The 25,480-nt window shown below is 40.6% G+C and overlaps 1 protein-coding gene across 4 annotated transcripts in view; it reads right to left on the bottom strand.

Moving 5' to 3' along the window:
- sez6b (seizure related 6 homolog b) overlaps positions 1 to 25,480 on the bottom strand; it is a 422,519-nt gene that overhangs the window by 265,098 nt on the left and 131,941 nt on the right. For all 4 annotated transcript variants that reach the window (XM_088079418.1, XM_088079416.1, XM_088079417.1 and 1 more), the window contains exon 2: positions 21,727 to 22,290. In XM_088079418.1, the coding sequence (XP_087935544.1) occupies positions 21,727 to 22,290 (564 nt within the window). The remainder of the gene's footprint in view (positions 1 to 21,726; positions 22,291 to 25,480) is intronic.

Here is a 25,480-nt window from a genome sequence, read left to right as displayed (position 1 = left end):
TGCTCTGACGCGTGATATTGTTAGACAAAATGATCCAGACTCTGCTCTCATATTGCCTGAACCCTATGAATTACAAACCCAAAGTGAAACGAATGTAACCCTCAATAATCCCCTCTTTCCGATCTTCAACATCTAGAAAATTTGGAAGAGGCTCTAAATGTCTTGGCGCAACCCTCTTTCAATCAAAATAGTCTCTTAGTCATTATAGCCGTAAATGATCAGCAACCTGGGCCATCAAACATGGGTATGATTGGTGGAGGGAATGCTCCACGTATGCCTAGAATCATTCACAGAAATAATTTTAACGACATTGAAATTAGACCGTTATTTAATTTTCCCTCCCCACACCCTGTGCCAGATTATGCAGAGTTTTACAATAATGATACGGGCTCTGCAGAAGCTGTCTGCATATAGTCAACAATGCTGATTATCAGTTATGCATTGCCATTAACCTAGCACTTTTGCTGTATCCCAATTTAAACCTGAATGAGGCTACTGTAAGAGCCCGCAAAATACAGAATCAGATTGGATTATCTCCACATAACCTTATGTCCTTTAACGATATATACTAAATTTGAGCAAACTCTTGACTGTAAAATAGTAGTGTTTTATAAAGCAGAGGATGAGACAGTGCTTTCCAAATTTCAAACATCTAGTGGGAAACACACTAAAACAGTTTTTCTCTTCCTTTTCAAAAACCAGTGCTATAGCATAACTTGTCTGAAAGCATTCCTTGGTACAAACCATGTGTGTAAATATTGTTACACAGTATACATACTGGTAAAAAGTGTCTGAAGTGCAAATTGACATATTACAAGCCTAATACTCTTGAACGGGCTGCGCACAAGTGTGTGCATAAAAAGTGCCATATATGCGGCGAGCAAATTGCGGAGAATGATGACAGTCATTTGTGTTACATGCAACCATTGAAACCAGAAGAAAAACATTCTGACAAGTATGTGTTTTACGATTTCGAAACATATGTTAATGGTTCAGGTGAGCACACTCCCTTTTATGTCAGCACAGAAACTTTGAAAGGCGAGAAAAGGAGTTCTTGGGGCATTGATTGTGTTAAACAATTTTTCCAACATTTCAGAAGAAAAAAATATATATATGTTTTCAAATATGCATGTCAGAGATTGAAAAGCAAGAATATGATGCGTGGTACATGACCAAAACCAGCTTATTGCAATAATGATACCAATATTTCTTCCACAGCATGTTCAAAGTTCCGCAATGAGTTCATTGCAGAGACCGGTGTTGATCCTTTCAGCTGTATTAAGATTGCCTCAGCGTGCATGAACGTTTTCAAATCAAATTTCCTCCCAGCGAACACATTGGCCATTCCCTCGCCTGAATATTACCATCGGCAAACTAAGCGGTATTCAGACGTAGACATCCAGTGGTTAGAATGGCTGTCACACAACAAAAACTTTCTCATTCAACATGCTGTAAACTTGGGGGAGAAAAAGCTGGGGCGGTATGTTGTAGACGACTATGCAGAAACTGACGGCATTAAAAGAGCAAAGCAATGTTTCTCCCCTGTCAAAGTCAAACAGTCTAACAGGCACCACTTTTTAAGTGCTGCACTCCGCCTATCAGGAAAAACTGCAAAACTTGCAATGAATGGAAAATGTTGTGGTCAAGTTCATCTGGGAGCATGATTGGATTTGAAAGAAAAATTCTAATCAGTGTTTGAAAGATTTTCTTCAGCAATGCTGTGCTCTTCAGTCTTTGATACCCCATGATGTGACCTGTCCTGCTCGTCTTAGGTACACTGTTGACACAGATGAGCAGATTTGCTACATAGATATTACATCACTCTACCCTTATGTCATCGCCAGCTTTGTTTACTCTATTGGTCACCCTGAGCTAATTTTGAGAGATTTTATTACAGAGTTTGCAGCTGCAGGACCTAAGTCTTATGCCTATAAAACAAAATCAGGTAAAGCTGTGCTGCGTGTTAAAGATGTTTTTAGAAAAGTTTTAGCTCATGCCACACCCAAGAAGCTACCAGAAGCTCAGAGCGGGTGGACTCCCAGAGAAGAGTTTATTTACAGAGGTAGAGCAGTGAGAGGTTCCCATATGTTTGACCTAATCAAACACCTAACCGGTTCCTATAAGAACCGAACCAACACCCCTCACCTCGAGGCTGGAGCCCGGTTCTTAAAACTCTGTTTGAATTGAATATTCCAGAGATCTCTGTTTCTAACCTGCATGTTCATGAACAATTTAGAAAACTAAAATACCAAAGACTATTGCTCACGGAGGATGATGATGAGCTTCCCTCTTCACAAAAACAACGTAGCAAAAACTTAGGGTTACATCCACCTGCAAGAAGATTGTATCAACTGGATAGTTTATCACCCCTATGCGGGTATCCTGTGGCAAGTTTGTTCCATCCCCATTGACAATTTGCAAATGTAAATGAAGCAGAGTGTTACTGAGATCCACATAGCGATCGCCTTGACCTTGAAGCACAAACTCCAAGGGCAAAAAGTCAGTGAGAGCTGAGACTGGTGTTGACATACTGGCTTTGTTCGATAGAGAGCTGAGTGGGCGGGGCCACGAATAAGTCCAACTTAATGCTGCATTTCTGGAGATTTATGTTTTAGAAGAGCTTTCAAGATATTTTGGAGAGTCAAGAGAATATATCGCTGGACCTCCTTCTCATGGCATGTCTTTTCTGCACTTTCTACACCAACGTTTTCAATATGTGCCTGTGCCAACAGTAAGTAGTAAGCCGGGTTAAAGGTTTCAGAGACTATGTTGCCAAATTTCCCCTCTATGTGAACCGTACATAAAAGCAGAGCGTACGAGCGTACTAGACCCCATCCCAACTAAGCTCCTTAAGGAAGTTTTGCCTTTATTAGACAACTTTTTATTAGATATAATCAACGCGTCTTTGTTAACAGGTTATGTACCCTAGTCTTTTAAAGTAGCTGTCATTAAACCTCTTCTAAAGAAGCCCACTCTCGATCCTGAGATTTTAGCTAACTATAGACCGATATCTAATCTCCCCTTTATTTCTAAAATCCTTGAGAGAGTGGTTGCTCATCAGCTCTGTGACTTTCTCCAAGACAACAGTTTATTCGAGGACTTTCAGTCAGGCTTCAGAGTTCATCATAGTACAGAGACGGCACTAGTAAAAATTAATAACGACTTATTTATCGCTTCTGACACGGGTATGGTCTCTGTTTTTTTTCCTATTAGATCTCAGTGCTGCATTTGACACCATTGACCATCAAATCTTACTGCATAGACTTGAAACCTCAATTGGCCTTAAAGGAACGTCACTAGCCTGGTTTAAGTCATACTTATCAGATCGTTCCCAATTTGTTCACATCAATGATCAACCCTCCGCACATACAAAGGTCTGCTTTGGAGTGCCACAAGGTTCGGTGCTTGGACCAATCCTTTTCACTTTATATATGCTTCCTCTAGGCAACATCATTAGAAAACATTCCTTAAATTTCCATTGTTATGCTGATGATACGCAATTATATCAATCTATGAAACCAGATGAAACTGATCAGCTATCTAGACTTCAAACATGTCTTAAGGATGTAAAAGCCTGGATGAGCCGTAATTTCCTGATGTTGAATTCAGACAAAACTGAAGTTATTGTTCTTGGCCCAAAACACCTCAGAAGCTCCTTTTCCAACAATGTAATTTCTCTAGATGGCATTACCTTGGCCTCTAGCACAACTGTAAGGAACCTCGGAGTTTTATTTGACCAGGATTTATCCTTTGCCTCCCATATAAAACAAACTTCAAGGACGGCTTTCTTTCACTTGCGTAACATCGCAAAAATTAGACATATCCTCTCCCAAACAGATGCTGAAAAATTAGTACATGCATTTGTCAAATCTAGGCTGGATTACTGTAACTCCCTGTTATTTGGTTGCCCCAACAAATCTCTTAGGTCTCTCCAACTGGTGCAGAACGCTGCTGCTCGTGTTTTAACGGGAAGCAAGAAAAGGGATCATATTTCTCCTGTTTTAGCTTCTCTGCACTGGCTCCCTGTGAAATCCAGGATTGAATTTAAAATCCTCCTCCTTACTTACAAAGCTCTAAATGGTCAGGCTCCATCCTACCTGTCACAGCTCATAGTTCCTTACCAACCCTCAAGATCACTGCGCTCTGAAAATGCAGGGTTACTTGTGGTTCCCAAAATTTCCAAAAGTAGGTTAGGAACCAGAGCCTTCAGTTACCATGCTCCTCTCCTATGGAACCATCTTCCATTTTCGGTCAGGGAGGCAGACACCGTTTCAACTTTTAAGGGTAGACTTAAGACCTTCCTCTGATAAAGCTTATAATTAGGGCTGGCTCAGGCTGCCTGGACCAGCCCATAGTTAGGCTGATATAGGTTAACCCGCCGGGGGACTTCCTCTGATACACTGAGCTCCTTTTGCTTCTCTCAATGCTGCCATCAGAAATCATGCATGTCTGTTAACTGCATTGCCATTTGCAGGATTAGCTTAGCTCTGTGATAGCCATGTGGTACTCTCACTACCTGGGGCTCGCGATTACAGAGCCTGGGTCTGTTGAACTGCACTACGCTAATCCTGTTGCCTCTCGGGAGCGTTCCTGCTCCCTTGTTTCCTAGTTTCCCTGGATCCTGGCTGTAACCTTGACTGTGCCTGACCGTGGTGATAGCTGTGCTGATGCTGCGACCCTGCCTTTGGTTGTGCTCGTGCTGTGGCTGAACTGATTCTGTGCCCCTCGCTCGCCCTGATTGTGGTCTGGTCTAGGTTGCGCCGATGCTGTGATCTTGCCTTTGGACAACTCCCTTTCAACATATGCATGAGACTGTTATCATCTCTCTCAACATCATCATAGAGTGCAATTACTAATTTCACACCTACCATTATTGTAATATGACATGCATCTGTTTCTATTATTGCTGTGCCTCTCTCCCCCCTGCACCCCCACCCCCCACCCCCCCACCCTCTCCCCCTCTTTCTTTCTCTTTCTTTTTTGCCATGATTGTATTTCATTTGCTATTTTACGACATCTGTTGCTCGTCTGTCCGTCCTGGAAGAGGGATCCCTCACTATCCTCTACCGCTCTTCCTGAGGTTTCTTCCTCTTTTTTTTCCCCGTTACAGGGGTTCTTTTTGGGGAGTTTTTCCTTGGGTGATGTGAGGGTCTAAGGGCAGAGGGATGTCGTACACTGTAAAGCCCTCTGAGGCAAACCATGTTTTGTGATAATGGGCTCTATAAATAAAACTGACTTGAAAACTGACGAGTCTCCAACCACTTGCGGCAGCACCAGATCACGGTAACAGAAGAACCAGTATTTCTCAGCTTTCATATCAGACAAATAAGGAGAGTTTTTAGGGCTGGGACCGCTCGTGAACCATTCACTGGCGTTTAAGCTTAAAATGTACACCATTGGCAGGAAAAACGCACTTGATAGCACCTGCTACCCTTCCATTGAAACACGTGTTTTAAGGGGATATACCTGAGAGTGACGTCTGATTGCATCCTTTTAAGCCACGCATTTATTTGTGTCAAAATGATTTCTTTATCATCATAATAGCCTCCTTGAAATCATTCCCTGTAGATGGTGTATTTGCTAAATTTCCGTGGTATGACATCGTTGAACTCTGGAACTCTGTGTTCCCAAGTGTCAAGTCAAGTCAAGTCAGTTTTATTTATATAGCCCATTATCACAAAACAAACAACTATAACGGAGAAAAAAAAAGAGGAAGAAACCTCAGGAAGAGCGGTAGAGGATAGTGAGGGGTCCCTCTTCCAGGACGGACAGACGAGCAATAGATGTCGTAAATAGCAAATGAAATACAATCATGGCAAAAAAGGAAAGAGAAAGAGAGAGGGGGAGGGGGGGTTCTATCAGCAATAATAGAAACAGATGCATGTCATATTACAATAATGGTAGGTGTGAAATTAGTAATTGCTCTCTATGATAATAATAGAAACAGATGCATGTCATATTACAATAATGGTAGGTGTGAAATTAGTAATTGCTCTCTATGATGATGTTGAGAGAGATGATAACAGTCTCATGCATATGTTGATAGGGAGGTGTCCAAAGGCAAGATCACAGCATCGGCGCAACCAGGACCAGACCACGATCAGGGCGAGCGGGGGGCACAGAATCAGTACAGCCACAGCATGAGCACAACCAAAGGCAGGGTCGCAGTATCAGCACAGCTATCACCACGGTCAGGCACAGTCAAGGTTACGGCCAGGATCCAGAGAAACTAGGAAACAAGGGAGCAGGAACGCTCCCGAGAGGCAACAGGATTAGCGTAGTGCAGTTCAACAGACCCAGGCTCTGTAATCGCGAGCCCCAAGTAGTGAGAGTACCACATGGCTATCACAGAGCTAAGCTAAGCTTGCACATGGCAATGCAGTTAACAGACATACATGATTTCTGATGGCGGCATTGAGAGAAGGAAAGGAGCTCAGCGTATCAGGGGAAGTCCCCCGGCAGGTTAAACCTATGTCAGCCAAACTATGGGCTGGTCCAGGCAGCCTGAGCCAGCCCTAATTATAAGCTTTATCAAAGAGGAAGGTCTTAAGTCTACCCTTAAAAGTTGAAACGGTGTCTGCCTCCCTGACCGAAAATGGAAGATGGTTCCATAAAGTGTCTATCCCTTCAAAAGTTGCCTCCTTTATAAAAAGTGTGAGGGTATGAAATCTCTGTTAAAGCTACTTGCCAGTCACCCTCCAAGTGAAGATGTTGGGCCAGAGCCACTCGAAAGTCAGAAATGGTGTTTCCTGTATACACGCCAAGGCTGGCATTAGAAGGCAGAGTCTCATGAAATCCCTCTTTAGACTTTGCATCCATGGCTGTTTGTGATTTGTATCAAAAGCTGTGTGCTGCCTTTACACATCAGTCAGCTGACTGGCCTCCACCCAACTACTGAATTTCTCGGGCCAATTTTTCCAACGCGCTAGGACATACTTTTTACCGCATTTATCATGCTTTGTGAAGATCTCTTCCAGGCGATACAATTTATCTTTACCAACCGTTACTTTTTGTAATTCGGCTTCATAAAAGGGCCCGTCAATGAGCTCTCCATCAAAATCTTTTATTTTGTACACAGGCGGCTGACGCGGTATACACTTTGACACTGTAAACAGCTTATCCATGTAACTTATACATTTTTTTTTTTTCATCAAATACCTCTCTGAGTTTGGATAATCCAACGTCACCTTCCTTTAAATCAATCTTTAACCTGTTTTTGCGACAAAGGGGATATGTCCCATACATGTTTTGAAATACCTGCGGGGTGTTTTCAGGAGTGACTTCGTTAGGTTTCATTTTTATGGTTTGATGATAGCTAACTTTTTAACAGATCCTATAATAAATCTACGTAATGATATGTATTTTTAGCTGTAAAGTATCTCCACATTCTAGTGTTTAGTGTACAGTTAAACCTCTCAACCACGGCAGCTTTCAGATCACTGCCGGTGGCAAAGTGAACAATACAATGTTTCTGCATTAATGCCTTAAAATTTTTGTTGAACAATCTTTACCTGCATTGGTTTGCACTAGGGCTGGGCGATATATCGATATAAAAATTATATCGATGTATTTTTAAATGTGATATGGAATTAGACTATATCGTATATATCGATATAGTTCAAATTTGCGCTGTGATCCTTGCTCTGCTGCGCTGATGACCCGGAGCACTGCACTGCACTGCTCCGCGCGCCCCCGCCCCCGCCCCTCCTCTTTCGTGCACAGAGGGGGGAGGGGCAGGGAGAGACACTCCGGCACTCTTCAACAAGCATGGAGGAAGCAACAACAACGAAAAAGCAGTGGCTCAGTAATTTGGAGATGGTTCGGTTTTAAAGTATCAGATGAGCAACAAAATCACGTTATATGTAGGGAGTGCGGTAAACAAGGGGTGGAAGCACTACAAATCTTTTTCACCACCTAAAACAGTGGCATAAACTGCAGTACGAAGAGTGTGTGAAGCTGCGCACTGCAGAAGCCCCAGCCGCAAGCCATCCACAACCCGAAAAAGCTCCAGCCCCAAAACAAAGCCCACTGCAAGCCTCATTTTCCCGTAGTGTGCCTTATGAAAAGAAAAGTGACAAGTGGTGTACTATAACGAAAGCGGTGTCCTATCACATTGCTAAAGATATGGTCCCTGTTGCAACTGTGGAACAAGTCGGATTCAAAAAGCTACTGAAAACTATGGACCCGAGATATGAGCTTCCCAGTCGCAACTACTTATTTTATAGGCTATTTTTATTTAAGATATATTTTTATTTAAATGTGCACGGAGCTTTAATTTCAAAAAAGGTTCTCCTGTTGTTATACAGTATTTATGTTTAAATTTTATTATTTGAACAACTGAGCATTTTTTTCATGAACCAGGTGAAGAAACCTGTTTATTATTTATTCATTTGATTTTGCCACTGTTCACTGAAATAGCCAGTTTCAATAAAACTACTTGTGACATGTCATATTTAGCTTTGACCTTGACTGAACATTTGCTCTCACTTTGCGGAAAAAATATTGGGATATATATCGTATATCGATTTTCAGCCTAAATATATTGGGATATGACTTTTGGTCCATATCGCCCAGCCCTAGTTTGCACCCTCTCAGGCACTTTGCTGTCTGTTAACACTGAGCCACGCCTTGGTCACTTCACTTCCCATTTTTGTCTTCAGCACTTTGGCATAAGTCTTCTTTAAAAAACGATGATAACGGTTAAAAGATGCTTGAACCCATCGTTGTATTGCGATAATGCCTGCATGTCGCAGAGATCGAGTTGAAATTGATTTAGGGGTCAGGGTATACTCTATTTCTGGGAAAACTTATCCTGGCAGGTTTATGCAAGGTATACGTATCTTGCTCTGATAGAATTATTTTCACCCCAACTACTTTGACTTTACTCCCTTTTTCATCCTGCATGGCCTTGTGAAGACGGTCCACTCCCCCAAAACTGCCGGGATGGGAGGGATTGTAATGAATTTTTTTCATCAAACTCTCGTACTTCTTTTCCATCTTTCTGCAAGCTGCATTGTTAAAAGAATGACAAGCATCACGTAATACTGCTTCTCTTTATTTTTTTTATTCACACATTATGTTATACACACATTTAAATTAAAACACATACTAAAAATGGTGCTACAGGCACTCATTCTTCAGAAATTGCAATGCTTGTGCCATTAATTGACTGGTTGTACCACTGTTGATATCGGCGTGTTGTTGATATACTTTTTGCAACGCTTGTAAGGTATTATACCCTCGCTGTTCTTTAAAAAAATGGGCCAGGGTATCTACGAGCAAAGTATAACATACAAACAAATGATACACATTCATTTCTGGAAGATCTTTGATGACATGCTGAAAAAGCGAAGTAAAAACATCAGTCACAAAAGTTTCTGACATCGTAACAACTTTTTGCACAGTCCCTTTCCTTTTGAAGGTTGAGCTCTTACTAGTTCCATTATCTTTTCTAATCTTTCTAATTCAACTCCATTGTACTTTGGCCCATTGTTTACAGTGTTTTCAATGGCCTGATGTTACAAAGCCGACAGCTCAAAAATTATGTATTGTTCCCTCACAGCTCGAAACAGTCCTCTCAAATAATTAATAAAATAAGTATTAGCAATAACTATATATGAGAAAAAAGCATGCAGGTTTTTTTTTTTTTTTGCCTTGGACTCTGGATTCACTGGTGTATATGCACTGTGATTACAGCAACTTGAGGATGGCCGGAACAAACAGCGGTGTCATCAACGGATCAAAGTGAGTCTGGAAGAAATACTCTGGGATCTCCCACAGGCATTCGTGCTGTATCTGGCTCAGGTGGCTGACTTGGCATCCATAGCAGATCTTGGTTCGATACTGGCCCAGAACAATGTTCAGCAGATATATGACGGCAGATGAACAACCGCAGATTTAACGCTGTCAAGAAGCAGTGTCAACAGCACAGCGTCCAGCTGGTCACCCTCTGCACGTGCAGCTCCACATGAGGTGGGGGCGTGTATCAGTAACAAAAGGGCCTGGATGGCGAATACATGATGCAGGGGCTGTATGCACAGGGTCCTAGAGTCCGACCTATATATGGGTGGGTGGGAGTGGCCTTGTAACTTGATCTTTTCTTAATTAATTAATAAATTAATTAACTATTTATTTAGAATAACAAAGAGAGAGTCTTCTTTACCTTAGACACCTCCCTATTGCATCAACAATGTGCCAACGTGGATCCCACAGCCGTCCAACATTGTTATCTACTCCTTTATACTCAGGGTAGTGAAAATACCCCATTTTCAGAGCTGAAACTCTCCACAATGAATTGACCCACAGGAATTTTTCCAAACATTTGAAAAGTCACTCTGAAGAACCATTGGGTGGAGATGTCACATTTTAATTCCCAAATCACTCTGACAGTTCCCTGGTTCGCTCAGTCAATCAAATTAAAGCCTTTGATGTGACAGAAAGTATGTGCTAAGAAGATCCCACCCGGTAAGGTGGATGTGCTTGACTGTTCGATAATTGCACATTCGTCAGTGGTGTCAGCCTTGACAATGCCCTCAAGAAGCACTCTCCCATCTGCAAGTACTACTTGCTTCTATCTGCCTTTCAGAGTCATTAAGACTGATTTTCCCTGTGCAGCTCACTTCTTTCCTGAGCTTAAAGCTGCAGTTGGTAACATTCAGGACAGAGAGACTTTGCTTGAAAATTTGAACGGGAACAGTCTGCAGGTCCCCTCTCCTCCCTCTCTGCTGCTCCTCAGCCCTGCCTCCCCTCCGCCTCTACAGCTCCTCCCCTGCACAGGAGGCAAACAATTCCTTGCCATTATCTGAGGATATTCGATCAGGAAGTCCCCACCTGCTTATGACCTCGCGACACAAGAACTTGGCAACTGACTGAGCATTTTTTTGCTTGGTTGGACAAGCCTCAGGCCACCGTGAAAATCTGTCCACAACAACTAGCATATATCTTTTCCCTTCCACTGGTTTGATCATATCCACAAAATCAACTACCAATTCTCGCATAGGACCTCTTGGAGTTGGTATGTGACCAGGGGGAACCATTATACCTCTTCAAACATTATTTTTCAAACAAATGGTACACCTTCCTATGGCATGGTCGATCTGTTCCAACAGGTATGGTGCCCAAAAACCATACTCTTTTGTGATTTTCCTCCTTACTTCCCCTCTTGCAACATGAGCCAACCCATGTGCCTCTTGAATCATCAATCCTAACAGGTCTGGGGGTGCTACTATCAATCCCTCATGATTCCGCCACAGACCGGTAGAATCTTGAGTAGCACCTCGGTCTTGCCATAACTGTTTATCCATCACAGAAGCAGCTTCCTGCATCATAATCACATCTCTAAGAGTAATCTTCTCCTCCATGTCTACTTCATGGGTAACCAAAAAGACCTTTCCCAATTTGTCTGCCCCTATAACTGCTTTTGCAGCCTCATCAGCAGCTTTATTCCCCTGTGTGACTCGGGACATATCTTTCTTATGTGCTGCACATTTGGCTATGGCTATTTCCTTAGGTTTCATCATAGCATGCAATAATTTCATTATCTGTGCGTGATGCTGTATAGGAGAACCATCCGTTTTCTTAAACCCTCGGTTCTTCCATACTGCTCCAAACAAGTGACACACATTATGTGCATATGCAGAATCTGTGTATATTGTCACCCGCTTGTCATCTGCTAACAAACATGCTTCGGTCAGTCCCACCAGCTCAGCAAGCTGTGCGGACGCAGGCTGTGGTATTATCTCAGCCTTCTCAACCACAAAGTCAGTTCTGTGGGCTCTTACTACCGCATAGCCAGCAATTAATTTTTCTCCTATACGATAACAAGAGCCATCCGTCCAATACTCCAAGTCTGCCTCACGCAATGGGAGGGCTTGCAAATCCGATCTAAGCCTTGAGTACTTCTCTGCTTCCTGAACACAATCATGCGGCTCCCCATCCTCTGAAGTTGGTAAGTTCTCAGCCGGATTCACCGTGGCACACCTTACCAGGGTGACATCTTCCTGTTCTAAAAGCCTATGATAATCTCTAAGCCTGGGCATAGTCAAGGTGTATTTACCATAATTCAAAAGATTTCTGAGACTATGGTGGGTGAGAATTGTTACCGGGTAACCCATAGTGACAGAAGATGCCTTATCATACATCAAATAAACTCCCACCATTGCTCTATAACATAGTGGTAACCCCATCTCTACTTCTGATTATTCCGTAGAATAGTAAGAAATGGGTTGAGGGCTTGTCCCTGTCCCTGTTGGCTGACAAAGAACTGCACATGCATATTTACCCCCAATAGAGGTAGAGACATACAACAGAAAATTCTTAGAATAATCTGGCAGTGCTAATGCTGGAGCTTCCTGCAACCTCTGTTTAATTGTTTCAAATGCCACAAGGCCATCCTGTGTCCAACTAAGATTACAATGAAGTTGAGCGCTCCCAGTATCTTTAATCATAGCCCTCAAGGGACCTGTTAAGCTGGCATAATCCTCTACCCAAGCTGAAGAATAACCGGCAATACCAAGAAACGTCATCATCTCTCTGACTGTTCGAGGCTTTGGTGCCTTTCGAATAGCCTCCAAATGACTGTCCGAGATACTTCTGTGTCCTTTAGTTATTGTTTGACCCAGATAAACTACTCTCTCCTGGCAATACTGCAATTTTTTCTGGGAAACCTTATGTCCTTTTTCTGCTAGTACCCGCAACAGTTTAGCCGAATCCTTATGACATGTCTCTTTATCTGGCGAGCAAACAATAATATCATCCACATACTGGACCACAGTACTAGTCAACATCTGATCTATCCCAGCCAAATCTTCTTTCAGTATTTTATTGAAAATATGAGGACTGTGTTTAAACCCCTGTGGCAATCTCTTATACTCATAATACTGTCCATTATAAGTAAACCCAAACAAGCCTTGACTTTCTATGCTAAGAGGCACACTAAAGAATGCTCCACACAAATCTAACACTGTGAAGTATGTAGCATCTGAGGGGATCTGGGCTAACAAAGTATGCGGATCCAGCACCTCTGCTGGAAAATCAGCCACCACCTCATTTACTGCTCTTAAATCGTGTACCATACGATAAGAGTCGTCTGGCTTCTTTGTGGGTAATAATGGCGTATTGCTTTGAGGAGTCTGAGTTATTTTCAGAACACCTGCCTTCAATAAGCCTTCAATTTGTGGTTTGATCCCTCGCATTGCCTCCTCCTTCAGTGGATACTGATTTTTCCATGGAGGTTCAGTGCCTATTTGGAGTTCAACTTTCACTGGTTGAGCTGACTTCACAAGCCCAATATCAGTGCTATGCTGAGACCACAGACACTCTGGAACTTGTTTCAACATTTCCTCTCTCATAGGGTCTGAGTCCAATTTTGCACTGAAAATTGACTCGTGGGTCATCTTCACCGTCTTCTCAGATCTTCCCCATTTCTCATACATCATGGTTAAAAGAGAGAACAAAACAACAGTTCAATATCTTATATATGTTCCAAGTAATTCAGTGTAGTTTACACACATTATTTACCAATGTAAGAATCAACTTACTCTGTCACAACATACTTTTTATTTATTTATTTACACTGTCCCAAAGATCTGACATGAATCTATTATAGTCGATCAGATTACTCTCCCACTCTCTCCTAAATTTAAATTGTGATTATTTAAGTTTAGTTAATAGCCAACTCAAATGTCTTTAGATATTATTGTTTAGCTATTTATTAAACTAAAATCCGATCATCCATTCTGTATTTCACATAACGAGAAGAGAGGGAAACACCTTCACCACTCCTCTTATCTGGAAAAGCAATTTCTACGGGTGACTCCACCCCCCTGCTCCACCTCTAAAACTAGCAAGAGCTTCCAGTATGCACTGACCATCAGAGAGTGAACATCTAACTCAACTATCATGCGTGACTCATGACCTTTTTTTTTTTTTTTTTTTTTCCTTTCCCTTCTTATATTCTTGGTTCGTGCTTGTATATACAAAAACTCCTCGCTAAGTGGGGATACTTAGCCAAGGCTCATATACTTTTATCAAATATGTAGAAAGTCCCTTTTTCGAGGCTCATATATTTTATCAAATCTACAAATGTCCCCTAAAAAAGGGCTCATAGGTTTTATCCATTCATTTATAAAGTCCTCTTATCAAAACAAGGGCTCATGTAATTTTTAACACTGAAGGGACAAAAGTCCCTCCTTATAAGTTTCTAAATAAATCTCCTCTATTCAATCACCATATATATTTAATATAAACCTCTACCTTATATATGTATCAATTATACCTGCTCACGGATATCCCACAACCTTCTGCACACTAAAACCTCATACACACACACCCCCAGATACAGATACAAGCACGGACCAGCCGCCTATCAAACAAAAACACAAAACTAACTAACGTTTCCAAAGACACGAACACGAAATCCTAAACTTCTTTCTTTAAGTCAACTTATTCCTAAATGAGCTCTCTCACTTTTAATTGATCTTATTTTCCAAGAAAACTTCTCACTTAGAGCAAGCTTCTCAAACAACAACTCTTCAACTAACAAATTTCCTCATAATGCATGCACGCTTTTTACTCTTAGGCTCATTCAGCCCCTTTTTCATCTTATTCTACTCAAACTTCAACTTCTATTTTCTCTTTTATTACTTCTATTTTCACTCATCTTCACTTTATTCCTTTATCTCTTTTCTTTTCTCTTTTCTCTTCTCTTTTTAACCTTTTAGGACTTTAATGTCCTAATTGAGCCTTTAGGACTTTAACGTCCTAATTTCGCCTTTAGGACTTTAACGTCCTAATCTCGCCTGGCGCCAGGCCTACTATTTTAACTCTTTACTCCAATTCGACTATTCCTCAAAGTCAACTATCACGCAGTCACTAATTTACACATGTCTTAAGAGTCGTGGGCCCTGACTTCGTTAATCTTGCATGGTTATTTAGCACACAAATGTAATAGTTCCACTTATTCTACACTTTGACTTTAATTTTAACCCTTTTCTTCTTTTTCTTTTCTTATTCTTCTTCTCTATTACATATTTCTATTTCTATTCTCTTTTCTCATTTCCTTATTTCTCTTTTCTCTTCAATATTCCTTTACTATATTTCCTTTATCTCTTATTTCTTATTTCTTCTTCTTGTACCTATATCCCCCTTATTGCAACACTTCTGATGCAAAATTAAATTTAGACACGGAAGTCACTCCAACATCAACACATCATAGTACTCCAGCACAAAGAATCTTTACAGTGTGACCCAGCAGCAAAAATCCCTCAGCTTCAACGAACAAACCAACATGCTAATTTGTGAGGAAATACTCACCCTATTAGTCGACGTAACATGGGAGCGAGTGCGTTGAAGCTGTCGGCAGTGCTGCAGGACACAACAGATCCTGTTCGTGACGCCAAATCTGTCGTTGTTTCTTAAGTAGCAATGATGTGTAGTTGATGAAGGAACCGCCGCTGACACCGACTTGGTTGCATAAGAATTAATTTATTACAACAAAGTTCAGCATCCACCAGGCACCATGGTCTGCCTGGGAGAAGATTCGGGACCAATGTGAATCTCTCTCTTACAGCTCATGCATGTCTCTTATATAGGTACAAGCATCTACACATTCATCAGTGAACATTCCTCACCTATTGTATTTTAATCACAAAAATAACCCCCAAGGGCCACAGTCCATGTCATGTAAGCCTAGTATTAATATTCTACTCATCTGACTCCGAGACGTAATCATTCCTAGACCTCTGACCTCAAGATAAGACCCATACAAACAGAGCATAATACACCTCAGTGGCCAAAGAGATGATATGGCAAACATACCAGTAAAAGCGAAACACAAACAATAAAGCTAGAAATAGCGTGTTTTAATATAACTGTTGCTGACTATATTTTAGCTAGAGACATGGTCTTCATTACATTAGCTGCGTATTTGTAAATAAACAGTCTGTGTGGTGCTGGTAACATTTCAGTGTTTCTACGTCAGCATTAGCTCTATATTAAACTGTTTAGCTAACATGCACATTGGCACATTAGCCTCTACAGCCAGATACAAGGTACACTTGTAAATTAGCAGTTCATTTACATTTATCGCTTTGCAAGCCAAGTGACGTGTTGTCCGTGTTGATACAGGTTTTTTGAGAGCGTGACACTGGACTCTGAAGAAATCACCCCCACAACTGATACTATGAGCAGACAGGTGGGTAGTGGAGGGAGCTGGGGCAGTGTAGTGGACCAAACACCCAAGGACCTTTGCCTTTTGCAGGAGGGAGCTTTGTACCTGCAGCGGGCAGTCCTGTCATGTTACATGGCAGTGTGCCACCCTCACAAGTGGCCATACTTTGCTAATGTATCCGGTCAATTCTTTAACAATTTCCAGATCCTCACTGAAACTACTACTACTGTTACACTTGTTACATGAAAATACTTTGTACTGTACTCTACTGTAAATAGATTGTTTTAGCCAGCTCTCATATCTCGAAATTGTTTTTAAATGTGTTGAAGTATGACATTACTATTCTATAAGCAAATTTGTTTTAAAAAGTGACTTGTTTCTACTTACATAAATCAAACAACACATTACCATATAATATTATCACTATACTTTTTGAACCAATATTAAACAATATAAAGACCAGTGTTTGTAGCATTGAGATTCACGGTCAATACTAGACATGTATTGTCTCAAAAGTAATACCTCATGTTAACATAAACAATGACACTTTAGATATATGTTTCAGTTTTATTTGATAAATGACTGAAATACAAGGTAAGTGGGTGTATTGTACCAACTATGTGGGTATGTAACAAATTTATGGTTGGAACAGAATCATAAATATTTAATTGATCCCCAGGGGAAAATTGTGACATTTTACAGTTTGCTCTCACACTATATGTAAGCAAAGAGAATAATAAATCTAATATAACAAACAATCTTCAAAAGTATGTGCATTATACTACAATAAAATAAATGAAATAGAAAAGTAAGATTATTTACAAATATGTGAATCACGCTTCAAAGTGTGATATATATATATATATAGCCATAGACAGGGGACAGGTCATTTGGTTCTTTTCCATGACAGTGTTCATTGTACTAGGCATCAAGTGCATTTGTTCCAGTCAATACAGGTAGGCTGGAAACAACCAATGCTAAGGCAGAGACTTCAGGCTCTGTTTCAGCAAAGTCTTTAGGGAACAAGTAAGGAAGATTTTCACCACTAGCACCCTCAACATCTCAGGCATTGATGGGTTGGATGGCTACTGTAGAAAGAAGCAGAGACAGTGGTCACTTAAGACCCAGAAAAGCACAATATGGCCATCCTTTCCACACGTGAAACAATACCCAGGATGGGGTTTCTTTGTGGGTGTCGACTCACCTTTGGGTGAGGGTTTTTCCTCATTGGATGCCTTTGCTTTAGATTTCATGTCTGCATCATCACAAATACAATCTTCCACTGTAAGGGAATTTGACTGGACTTTGGTCTTTGAAAACCCCAGTCGTAGTTGTCAGGCACAGGAGAGTTGGTGAGATGGAACTTGACATTGCTGCGCCATGTTACACAGTCAGACTTCATATGTGGACAGGGGATTTTTCCAGAGAAAGACCTGAGCTTGGTGTGGCTTTGATGCTAGGAAAACACATTATTGTTCCTGATGACATACTCAACCACTACTTTTTGGACTTCAGGGGTGGTGAGCTGTTCAGAAGGTAAATACAGGGTTTGTTTTCTGGGCAAGGGTTACACCTCTGTACCCAGAATGAGTGAAGTGTCATGTTCATGGGAGTGGATCAGATTAGTTACTATTTTGGCAGGACTTGCTGATGACTCAGCTGGGGCTTGGTTGCTAATGGTCTGAGGTTCGTGACTAATCTTTGATGGGTGGGGTTCAGCTATCTGGGGACTTCTGGTGGACTCTTGGATTCTGGCCAGCTCATATAGCAAGACCTTTTCAAAATCTGTCCTGCTTTGTTTAACTACATCCTTCAGTTCAGCTAAATAGGTGTAGGTCAGGTCTGAACCTCTATCAGCTGCATACAAATCAGATAGAAACTGAACGTGATGGATAACATTTGGGTTACTGCTCAGTCTTCTGCTAGTCAAGGTGTCCTACAGAAAGTGAATGGGCTCCCCTGATCTGAACTCTACATGGCTGTGTCTTTAAACTGGGATTCAGTACTGGTTACCTTGATTAAACTCTCAATGGGACAAAACTGCCCAAAGTATTCCATAACTTCATTGTCAACCTCATCACCAGTTAAACCACCTACTATAACAGAGTTAGGTACTTTAACATGTTCAGTCTGAATGATATCCTTTTTTCACCTTATGTCCACAGAATGGTTACAGGTAAGTAGACTTGGTGGTGACAGATAAAAACAATAAAATGTCAGTCTGTTCAACACTGAAAACTCCTCCTGGCTGGCTCGCCAAGTTTTTGTGTAGCACCTCTGTGCCTAACCTTGAGGGTTGAAGAGACACTAACATCTAACTAGTTTCGTGAGGAGTAATACCGTAAATGACTCACTCACATGTTTGTGTGTGGTCTTATCAGGAATCAGATTGAATGATCAAGAGAATCCAACATCATCTGCGAACAGATTCATACGGTTGGCCACACCACTTCCACGCCCGTCCAGAGTCTTGCTGGGCTCGCCATCACTAAGTTCATCAGTAAATCTGGTACTTCAAAAAAACAACCTACACAAATAGTGCAGAATTGTAATTTTTTCCAGTTCTGTTTCTATCATTAACTTTATCTTAACTGAGGATATACATACAGTAAAAAGAAATTGCCATATATCGCAACAATTTTAGTGTTTTAGCAACAAAAACATGAATTAATTACCACAAACTGCAATTAGTCAAGGTATTTTAACAAATGAATGAATTATTTTTCTTTTTAAACCTCTTTAGTCAAGGTATTTCAACAAATGAATAAATTATTTTTCTTTTTAAACCTCTTCGTATTTATAACATTACTCTTTTTAAGAGTACGTTTTTTTTTTTAGTTTTTAAACATGAAATGCTCCTTTAAGGTTTCACCGCAGCATGTGCTGCTCTAACATACTAGAATAAGCCATTTGCTTAGCGATTAGCTTAACATTAGCATCGTGGTACACCACTACACAAACAGCAACTGCATTAGTAATTTGCGTTAGCCACCCGCACTAGTGGTTAGCGTTAGCATCTTTTTAAACATTAATAAGATGATGCAGTTCGTACCAAAGTACACTGAAAACATTCAGTAAACTTCTCATATCTCCAACTGTTTTTCAGAGAAAAGTATCAGATTTTCGACACATAATGTGGTCGGTTATCCTGTTTCTGAGGAGAGCTAGTAAACAACAGATAAGCGTGAAACGTGCATCATGAGTTTCAAGCATTAATAACTCGACAGAAGTTATTCCCTCGGGTTCACAGCTCATATTCTGATAGAAGAGCAACTCATCAATGCTGGTATGCTTAAAAAATAAACAAGTTTTAAGATTAAATCGTGGCAGTTTACACCAGGACTCACTCTGTCATTCATTGTGACTTGCATACAGGACGCTCCAGAACATTCTTTAGAAAGAAAGGCAGGAAGTAATGTCACGCCCAGATAGGGACAGTAGCAGCACAGTTTTCTTTATTCTGATAAACCCCTATCAGCTGTTTTTTTGGAGAAGGTGTGTTCTATTAGTTTTGTTAGAAAAAAGATTAACAAATTCTACATACAAACACTGCATAAGTACAGCCATTGCTATAAACACACAGAGACACTCTACCTGACTTTGTTTGAAGGTTTTCTGCTGCTGTCCCTGCCTTAGCAGCTCAGCCCTGTGATGGGACAGTTGTGGACAGAATATTTCCTGGTGGCCTATGGGGGTTTCTGCTCCACCACCTTCATCCCTCCCTCTCTCTCAGCCAAAAGTTAACTTTTTCTGAAGTGCTTCTTCATGAAGAAGAACATCCTCTCTGTGTCCCCTTGGCACTTCACCTCAGGGAGTGTCCCCTCCAGCATTATTACCGCTCTACAGTGTAGTCATTCACCCTGTGCCTGGGATTTAGTGTACAGGACTGCCTGTCTGTGCTTTGCTGCTGTCACCCTGCACACAGATGAGCTGATTAATCAAGCTGCTTCCATCTTGCTCTTTCTGACCTACAAAGTCCACTAAGACCTCACCATCTTGATATTTATTCTCCCAATCAACCCACTTGAGCAACAATCTGGGAGTGTGATGCTGCGGCCCCTGTTTGGACCTCTTGATTAAGGGGAAGTGATGCAACAATGCTGTTGTAATTTATTTTAGCCCCATGGCTGCATGAGAGGGGCAGATAGAGAACATATTAGTTGAGGTTGTGGTGGTAGAAGTAAAAACTAGAGAAATATAAAATGCCAATCAGAGCATAAACCCTTTGACACCAGGGCAAATTGGCATTATTTTTTAAACTGGATTTTATATTACTTTGCACCTCTTTTCTGCACTTGCTATGGTGTATGGGTATGGGTAATGGTGATTTTTATTTTAAAATCATTTAGTAATTGATTTTACTTTTTATATCTTATCGTTTTACTCTTTTATTGTGAATCTATATCCTTTAATATGTTAGATTGTATTGCTTTGTAAAGCACTTTGAATTCCCATGTTGTATGAAATGTGCTATACAAATAAAGCTGCCTGGCCTTGCCTATTTTTTTCAAAAACATGGGAAGAAGGTAATGAGCAAATAATATGCTGTGTAGATGTAAAAAAAAATGTAAAGTTAAAAAATACATGGAAATGGCCTGGAAAAAGTGCTTTACCAAGTTGCTCTTTGCCCTTTTCCAGCATTTAAAAAAAAAAAAAATTGCACAAATTTGCTCCTGGTTCAAAGGATTAAACCTTTGACACCTGAGTAAATTTGACTTGATTTCTTTCAAAAACATGGGAAGAAGGCACTGAGCAATGAAAGAAGAAAATACCAATAAATTAAAGACTATTAAAAGTACAAGAGCATCTCAGAAATAGTTAAAAAAATAAATAAATAAAAATAAAAAATAAAATGTATGTAAAATGTACCAAAAACATATTAACAAAAAAACAACATAAATGAAAACAACAACAACAACAAAAAAACAAAACAAGGAAATGACCTGGAAAAAAGTGATCATAATAATTAAGACTTCTTTAAACTATTTTAAATATGTACTTATGATAATTATATATTTATATATAATATCAATTTCATATTTTTCCCTAGCTTTTTAAATATCATTTTGTAAATCTACTTATTTCTTGCACTTTGTGGGACATTTCTTACCACGTTGCTCATAGCCATCAAAATGTTTTTGAAAGAAATCATCCCAATTTGTTAAGGATTCAAAGGCTAAAATTCTCATGAAAGGCTTGTGAAAGCAGCACAAGAGAAGTGATCACACTCCAGGCTGCAAAGGGTTCATTTAACAACAAATCAACAAGCTGCTATGCAAAGCTATCTTGGAGTCATGGCATCCTGAGCAGAGGTAATGGCGTGTGTGTGTATTGTAATCTCAGTGACTCAGTACTAGGACATGGTAGCCAGACGCTGACTCCAGTCACACACACTGGCTCACTTTTTAACCCATGCACACACACACCTACAGACACACACAAACTGACATCATGCACGGACACCACGGCACAATATTTGATTTTTTTTTTTTTAAATTCTAACAAGAAATATGATTCTTTTGCCATGAGGTGTAAATAAAAGGGCAGTATAATCTTACCTGGACTCTGCATGGTGGTTATGACAGGGGTGGTGATGATGGTGGTGGTGGTGGTTGTCACCTCTTCATCACTGCCGGGCCTGACATCGTGCTTCAGTCCAGGCTGACCCAGCCTTTTCACAGCTGCCTCTCCTGCAGTAGGAGCAGCAGTGGCAGCGTGTTCCGGATCTGTTAAAATGGCGCTGGTGACTAGAGCAGGGCTGCTGGAGTGAGAAGTGTCTGCTAATGTGTGCTTTACAAGCATTGTTTGCATGTTGGAGCTTTCAGCACTCTCATCTGAAGATCTTTTATTAGCGTTATCCAGCAGAGATGTGGACGGCAGGGTGGAGAGGGGGGGCTGAGAGTTGGATAACCTGCTGTAGTTAGGCTGAGCATGAGAGCCGAGTAGGGCTTGGTGGTGGGGGGGATTCCTATAGAGAGGGTGGTGGTTTGGGATGTTGACAGGAGGGGCTGTGGTGACAATCGGGGGCCTCCTGCCCATGTCCTGGATGGTGGGGTACAAGCTGGCCCTGCTCTCTGTAGGGCCCCCTGGGGTGATGGATAGAGCATCCTCAGAGGTGGAGGCTGCAGAGAATGAAAGAGAGTAATGAATGTGGTTGGATGGATGTTTATTCATACCACAGACTCAGTAATTACTGGGCCGTGCAGGTGCAGAGATTTCTGGCTTTATTTCCCTGCCTGTTTTCTGCTTTGGCTCTGAACCTCTCCATCCATAGCCATTTAGCACTGCCAATCCCATTTTCAGTTGGTAAGTGATGGAGCAAGCAACCAGCCTGTGTCACAACACATCCCTGCATCAAACTCCAGGAGGCCTTTAAGCCAAAAAAGACAAAGTGCCAAATCAGCCTTTTTCAAGTCATATTTAACAGATTTAGCACAGTGACACGCCACCTTTATACTCTAAAGTGAAAACAGGATTTGTTTTCTGTAGTCTTTTCTCTTCAACTCGGACAATAATCAAACTTTTTACTTTTTTGGAAAGGAGGAGCCAGTGAGTTACCTTGTTTTATAATACTTCTAATAATTAACATTATCAGGTTTATTTTTATTGCAGCCACCACACTAGCTGTCATTATTTCCAACTGAAGGCGAAATAGGCCTGTTATGGAGCAATAATGGGAAGGCCAGCCATGTCAGGAAAAAAAAGAGAGGAGGAGAATGTGGATATTGTAGTGGCTGGGGAAAAGAGGACAACTTGACATAACTGTTTTGCAATGGGAACTCAGAGTAAGTATTACTATCTGTTAGCATTTAGTATTCACTTAGCAGAGTAACGCTGATCAGTGCATCATTTCATGCTGCATCTCTATTGGTCCATCAGCAGACGGAAGTCGTAACAGCAGTCACACAGTGTGATGGTCATCCCAAATTTCTGAAACGGTCAGAATTTGATCCCAGGCTTTCTTTGATCACACGACCGTGATAACAGCCGTCCTTTAACCTCTCTTATTGTGTGACATAGGACCCTGGTTTTAGAGCCACAACCAAATATATCACCATGTTTCTTTCACAATGGTTATCCTTTTCTGAGACAGCCCAAATTCAGTGTACAGTTGCTTTAATCAGATGATAAAAGTGGCTGACTGGTGGAATAGGGGCCTCAACATCTCTGCTATATACACAGGGTCTGGTGAGTATGAGGCAGGCCTTATGAGTGACAATTAAAATTTTCAATCAAGTTCGTGTTTAACTGGAAGCCAATGAAGACAGGTTAGTATTGGGGTGGTGCGGAACTAACGACAAGTTAAATCATCACCCTGGCTGCTGCATTTTGTACCATATGGAGTCGAGCTATGGAAGAATGTGTAATACAAGTGAAGAGTGAGTTGCAGTAGTCTAAATGGGAAAAGATTAAAGTATGCATTGTAACTTCCAAGTTTTTTGTCGATAGTATTGGTGCAGTATTTGAAATATTTCTTTACAGGAAGAAACAGGTCTGAATGAGTTTTGTAATATGGGATTCAAAGTTCAGATGGTGGTCAAAAAGGACACCAAAACTTTTTGAGACAGTATTGACTGAGCTGATTTAGTAAACCAGGTGGGGCCCATCACAAGGAGGACCTCATTTTTGTCACAATTTAGATGAAGAAAATTTTGAGACATCCAATTCATAACAGAAGCCATGTAGTCATGACAGGCAGTTGTATTAACCCTTTTGAAAACTGGATTGACATCAGTTTACTTATGCTGCTTTCAGATGTCTTTCACATGTATTTAAACCTTTGAAGACTGAGAAAATTAGTTTGATTGCTTTTGAAAATGTGGGGAAAAAGGAGATGAACAACTTGACAACAAAAGGCACAGGAATTGCATGGAATTAGTAAAAGGTGACAAAAAATTATCCAAAAATTATTTTTAAAAAAAGAAGTGAGGGTTACTGAAAAAATAATCTATTCATCTAAATTAAACTGTCATGATTTAATTTAAAAATTGTGTTACAGAACAAAAGTATAGAAAATAAATATATTTTCAGCACATTTAGGTCTTTCTTTTATTTAGGTCTTTTTTTTTTAATTTGTTGCTTTTTTTCCCTTACTTACTGTTAACTTTTTTTTTGTGTGTGTAGTGGACTGCCTTGGCGTGGTCTTTACAGTTTCCCTCTGAGGAACTCCAGAGCTCAACTCTTCCTACACAAGCGGGGGACATGTCAAGAGACACAGTTTTACGAACCCAAAGCATTCAAAAGAGGGTTGTTAATTAACTTTACTGAGATTCCCTGTGGGCATCTGCAAACATGTTCTGCTTTTAGGCCACACGAAGTGTCAGTACTTGACCCTTTCCATCGCGAGATGCTGTGGGAGATAAGCACACTCTTGAGGCCACATCCAGTATACAACAGGATGTAAGACATCTGAATGACCTCCTGGGGTCACTCAGGCATACAAAGCAACAGACATTCATTGCCCCCCCCCCATTATACATCTTTGTGTTGAGACTAACATCTGACAGAATTGCTTGGACCAAGGTTGTAAGTTAAAGTTTGACTTAATTCCCTAATCTTTGTCTTTGTAGGTGAGAGTCTGTGTCTGTGCTTTGGTAAACAAATAGGACCAACTCCAATTCTTTTCTTATATAATTTGAATGAGTTAGGTAAAAGCATGTTTTATTCCCTTTTAGTAATGGAGCCATACTGCCATCTAGTGACCTTAGTTATCAGAAATCTTGTAACCAACTTTATAGTTACATCTTATTTTGCATTCATTGTATAATGATAAAAAGGTAATCCTATATCTAAGTAATCACCATTTTTGTTAGAATCCATGGTACTATGTTATGTTATGTGTGGTCATTTAACAGAATTGAGCAAAGGATCTTCAGAGTCATGTGTTACGTTACAAATTGCCCTTTTAGGTCTCCTAACATGTATTTGAAATTACTGTGATGAGACTATAGTGGTGATGAGATACATGAATTTACACAGTTTAGATCGCATAATTCGTCATGTCTCCTAAATTACATTAGGTTTTTAGAAACCAATGCTAGATGTGCGATCGCTTGGCGCAAAAGTTCGCTAACCCCGCCTTCCATCCACACCTCAAATTTAGAGATAAAAACTGAGTGAGCTCTCAGCTCAGGGCTTCTAGTGCTTCTTCAGTGCTTCTCTTGCTTCTTTTGGCTTCCTTTCGCTTCTAATTCCTTTTACCGCAGCACTTCTCGTGTATCCGCGCTTTTTCTTTTCTTCAATTTTCGAAGCGGAGCCGCAGCAGCTCACCAGAGCTTTGCTGACCTTTAACTTTTGAAGCCATTTTCTTTT

Source organism: Plectropomus leopardus, chromosome 6, assembly GCF_026936395.1.
Source record: "Plectropomus leopardus strain MGB_pleo_1.0 chromosome 6, ASM2693639v1, whole genome shotgun sequence".
NCBI classification, from domain to species: domain Eukaryota; kingdom Metazoa; phylum Chordata; class Actinopteri; order Perciformes; family Serranidae; genus Plectropomus; species Plectropomus leopardus.
The sequence above is the reverse complement of the archived record's forward strand: the minus strand, read 5'-3'. Positions and strand labels throughout refer to the sequence as shown.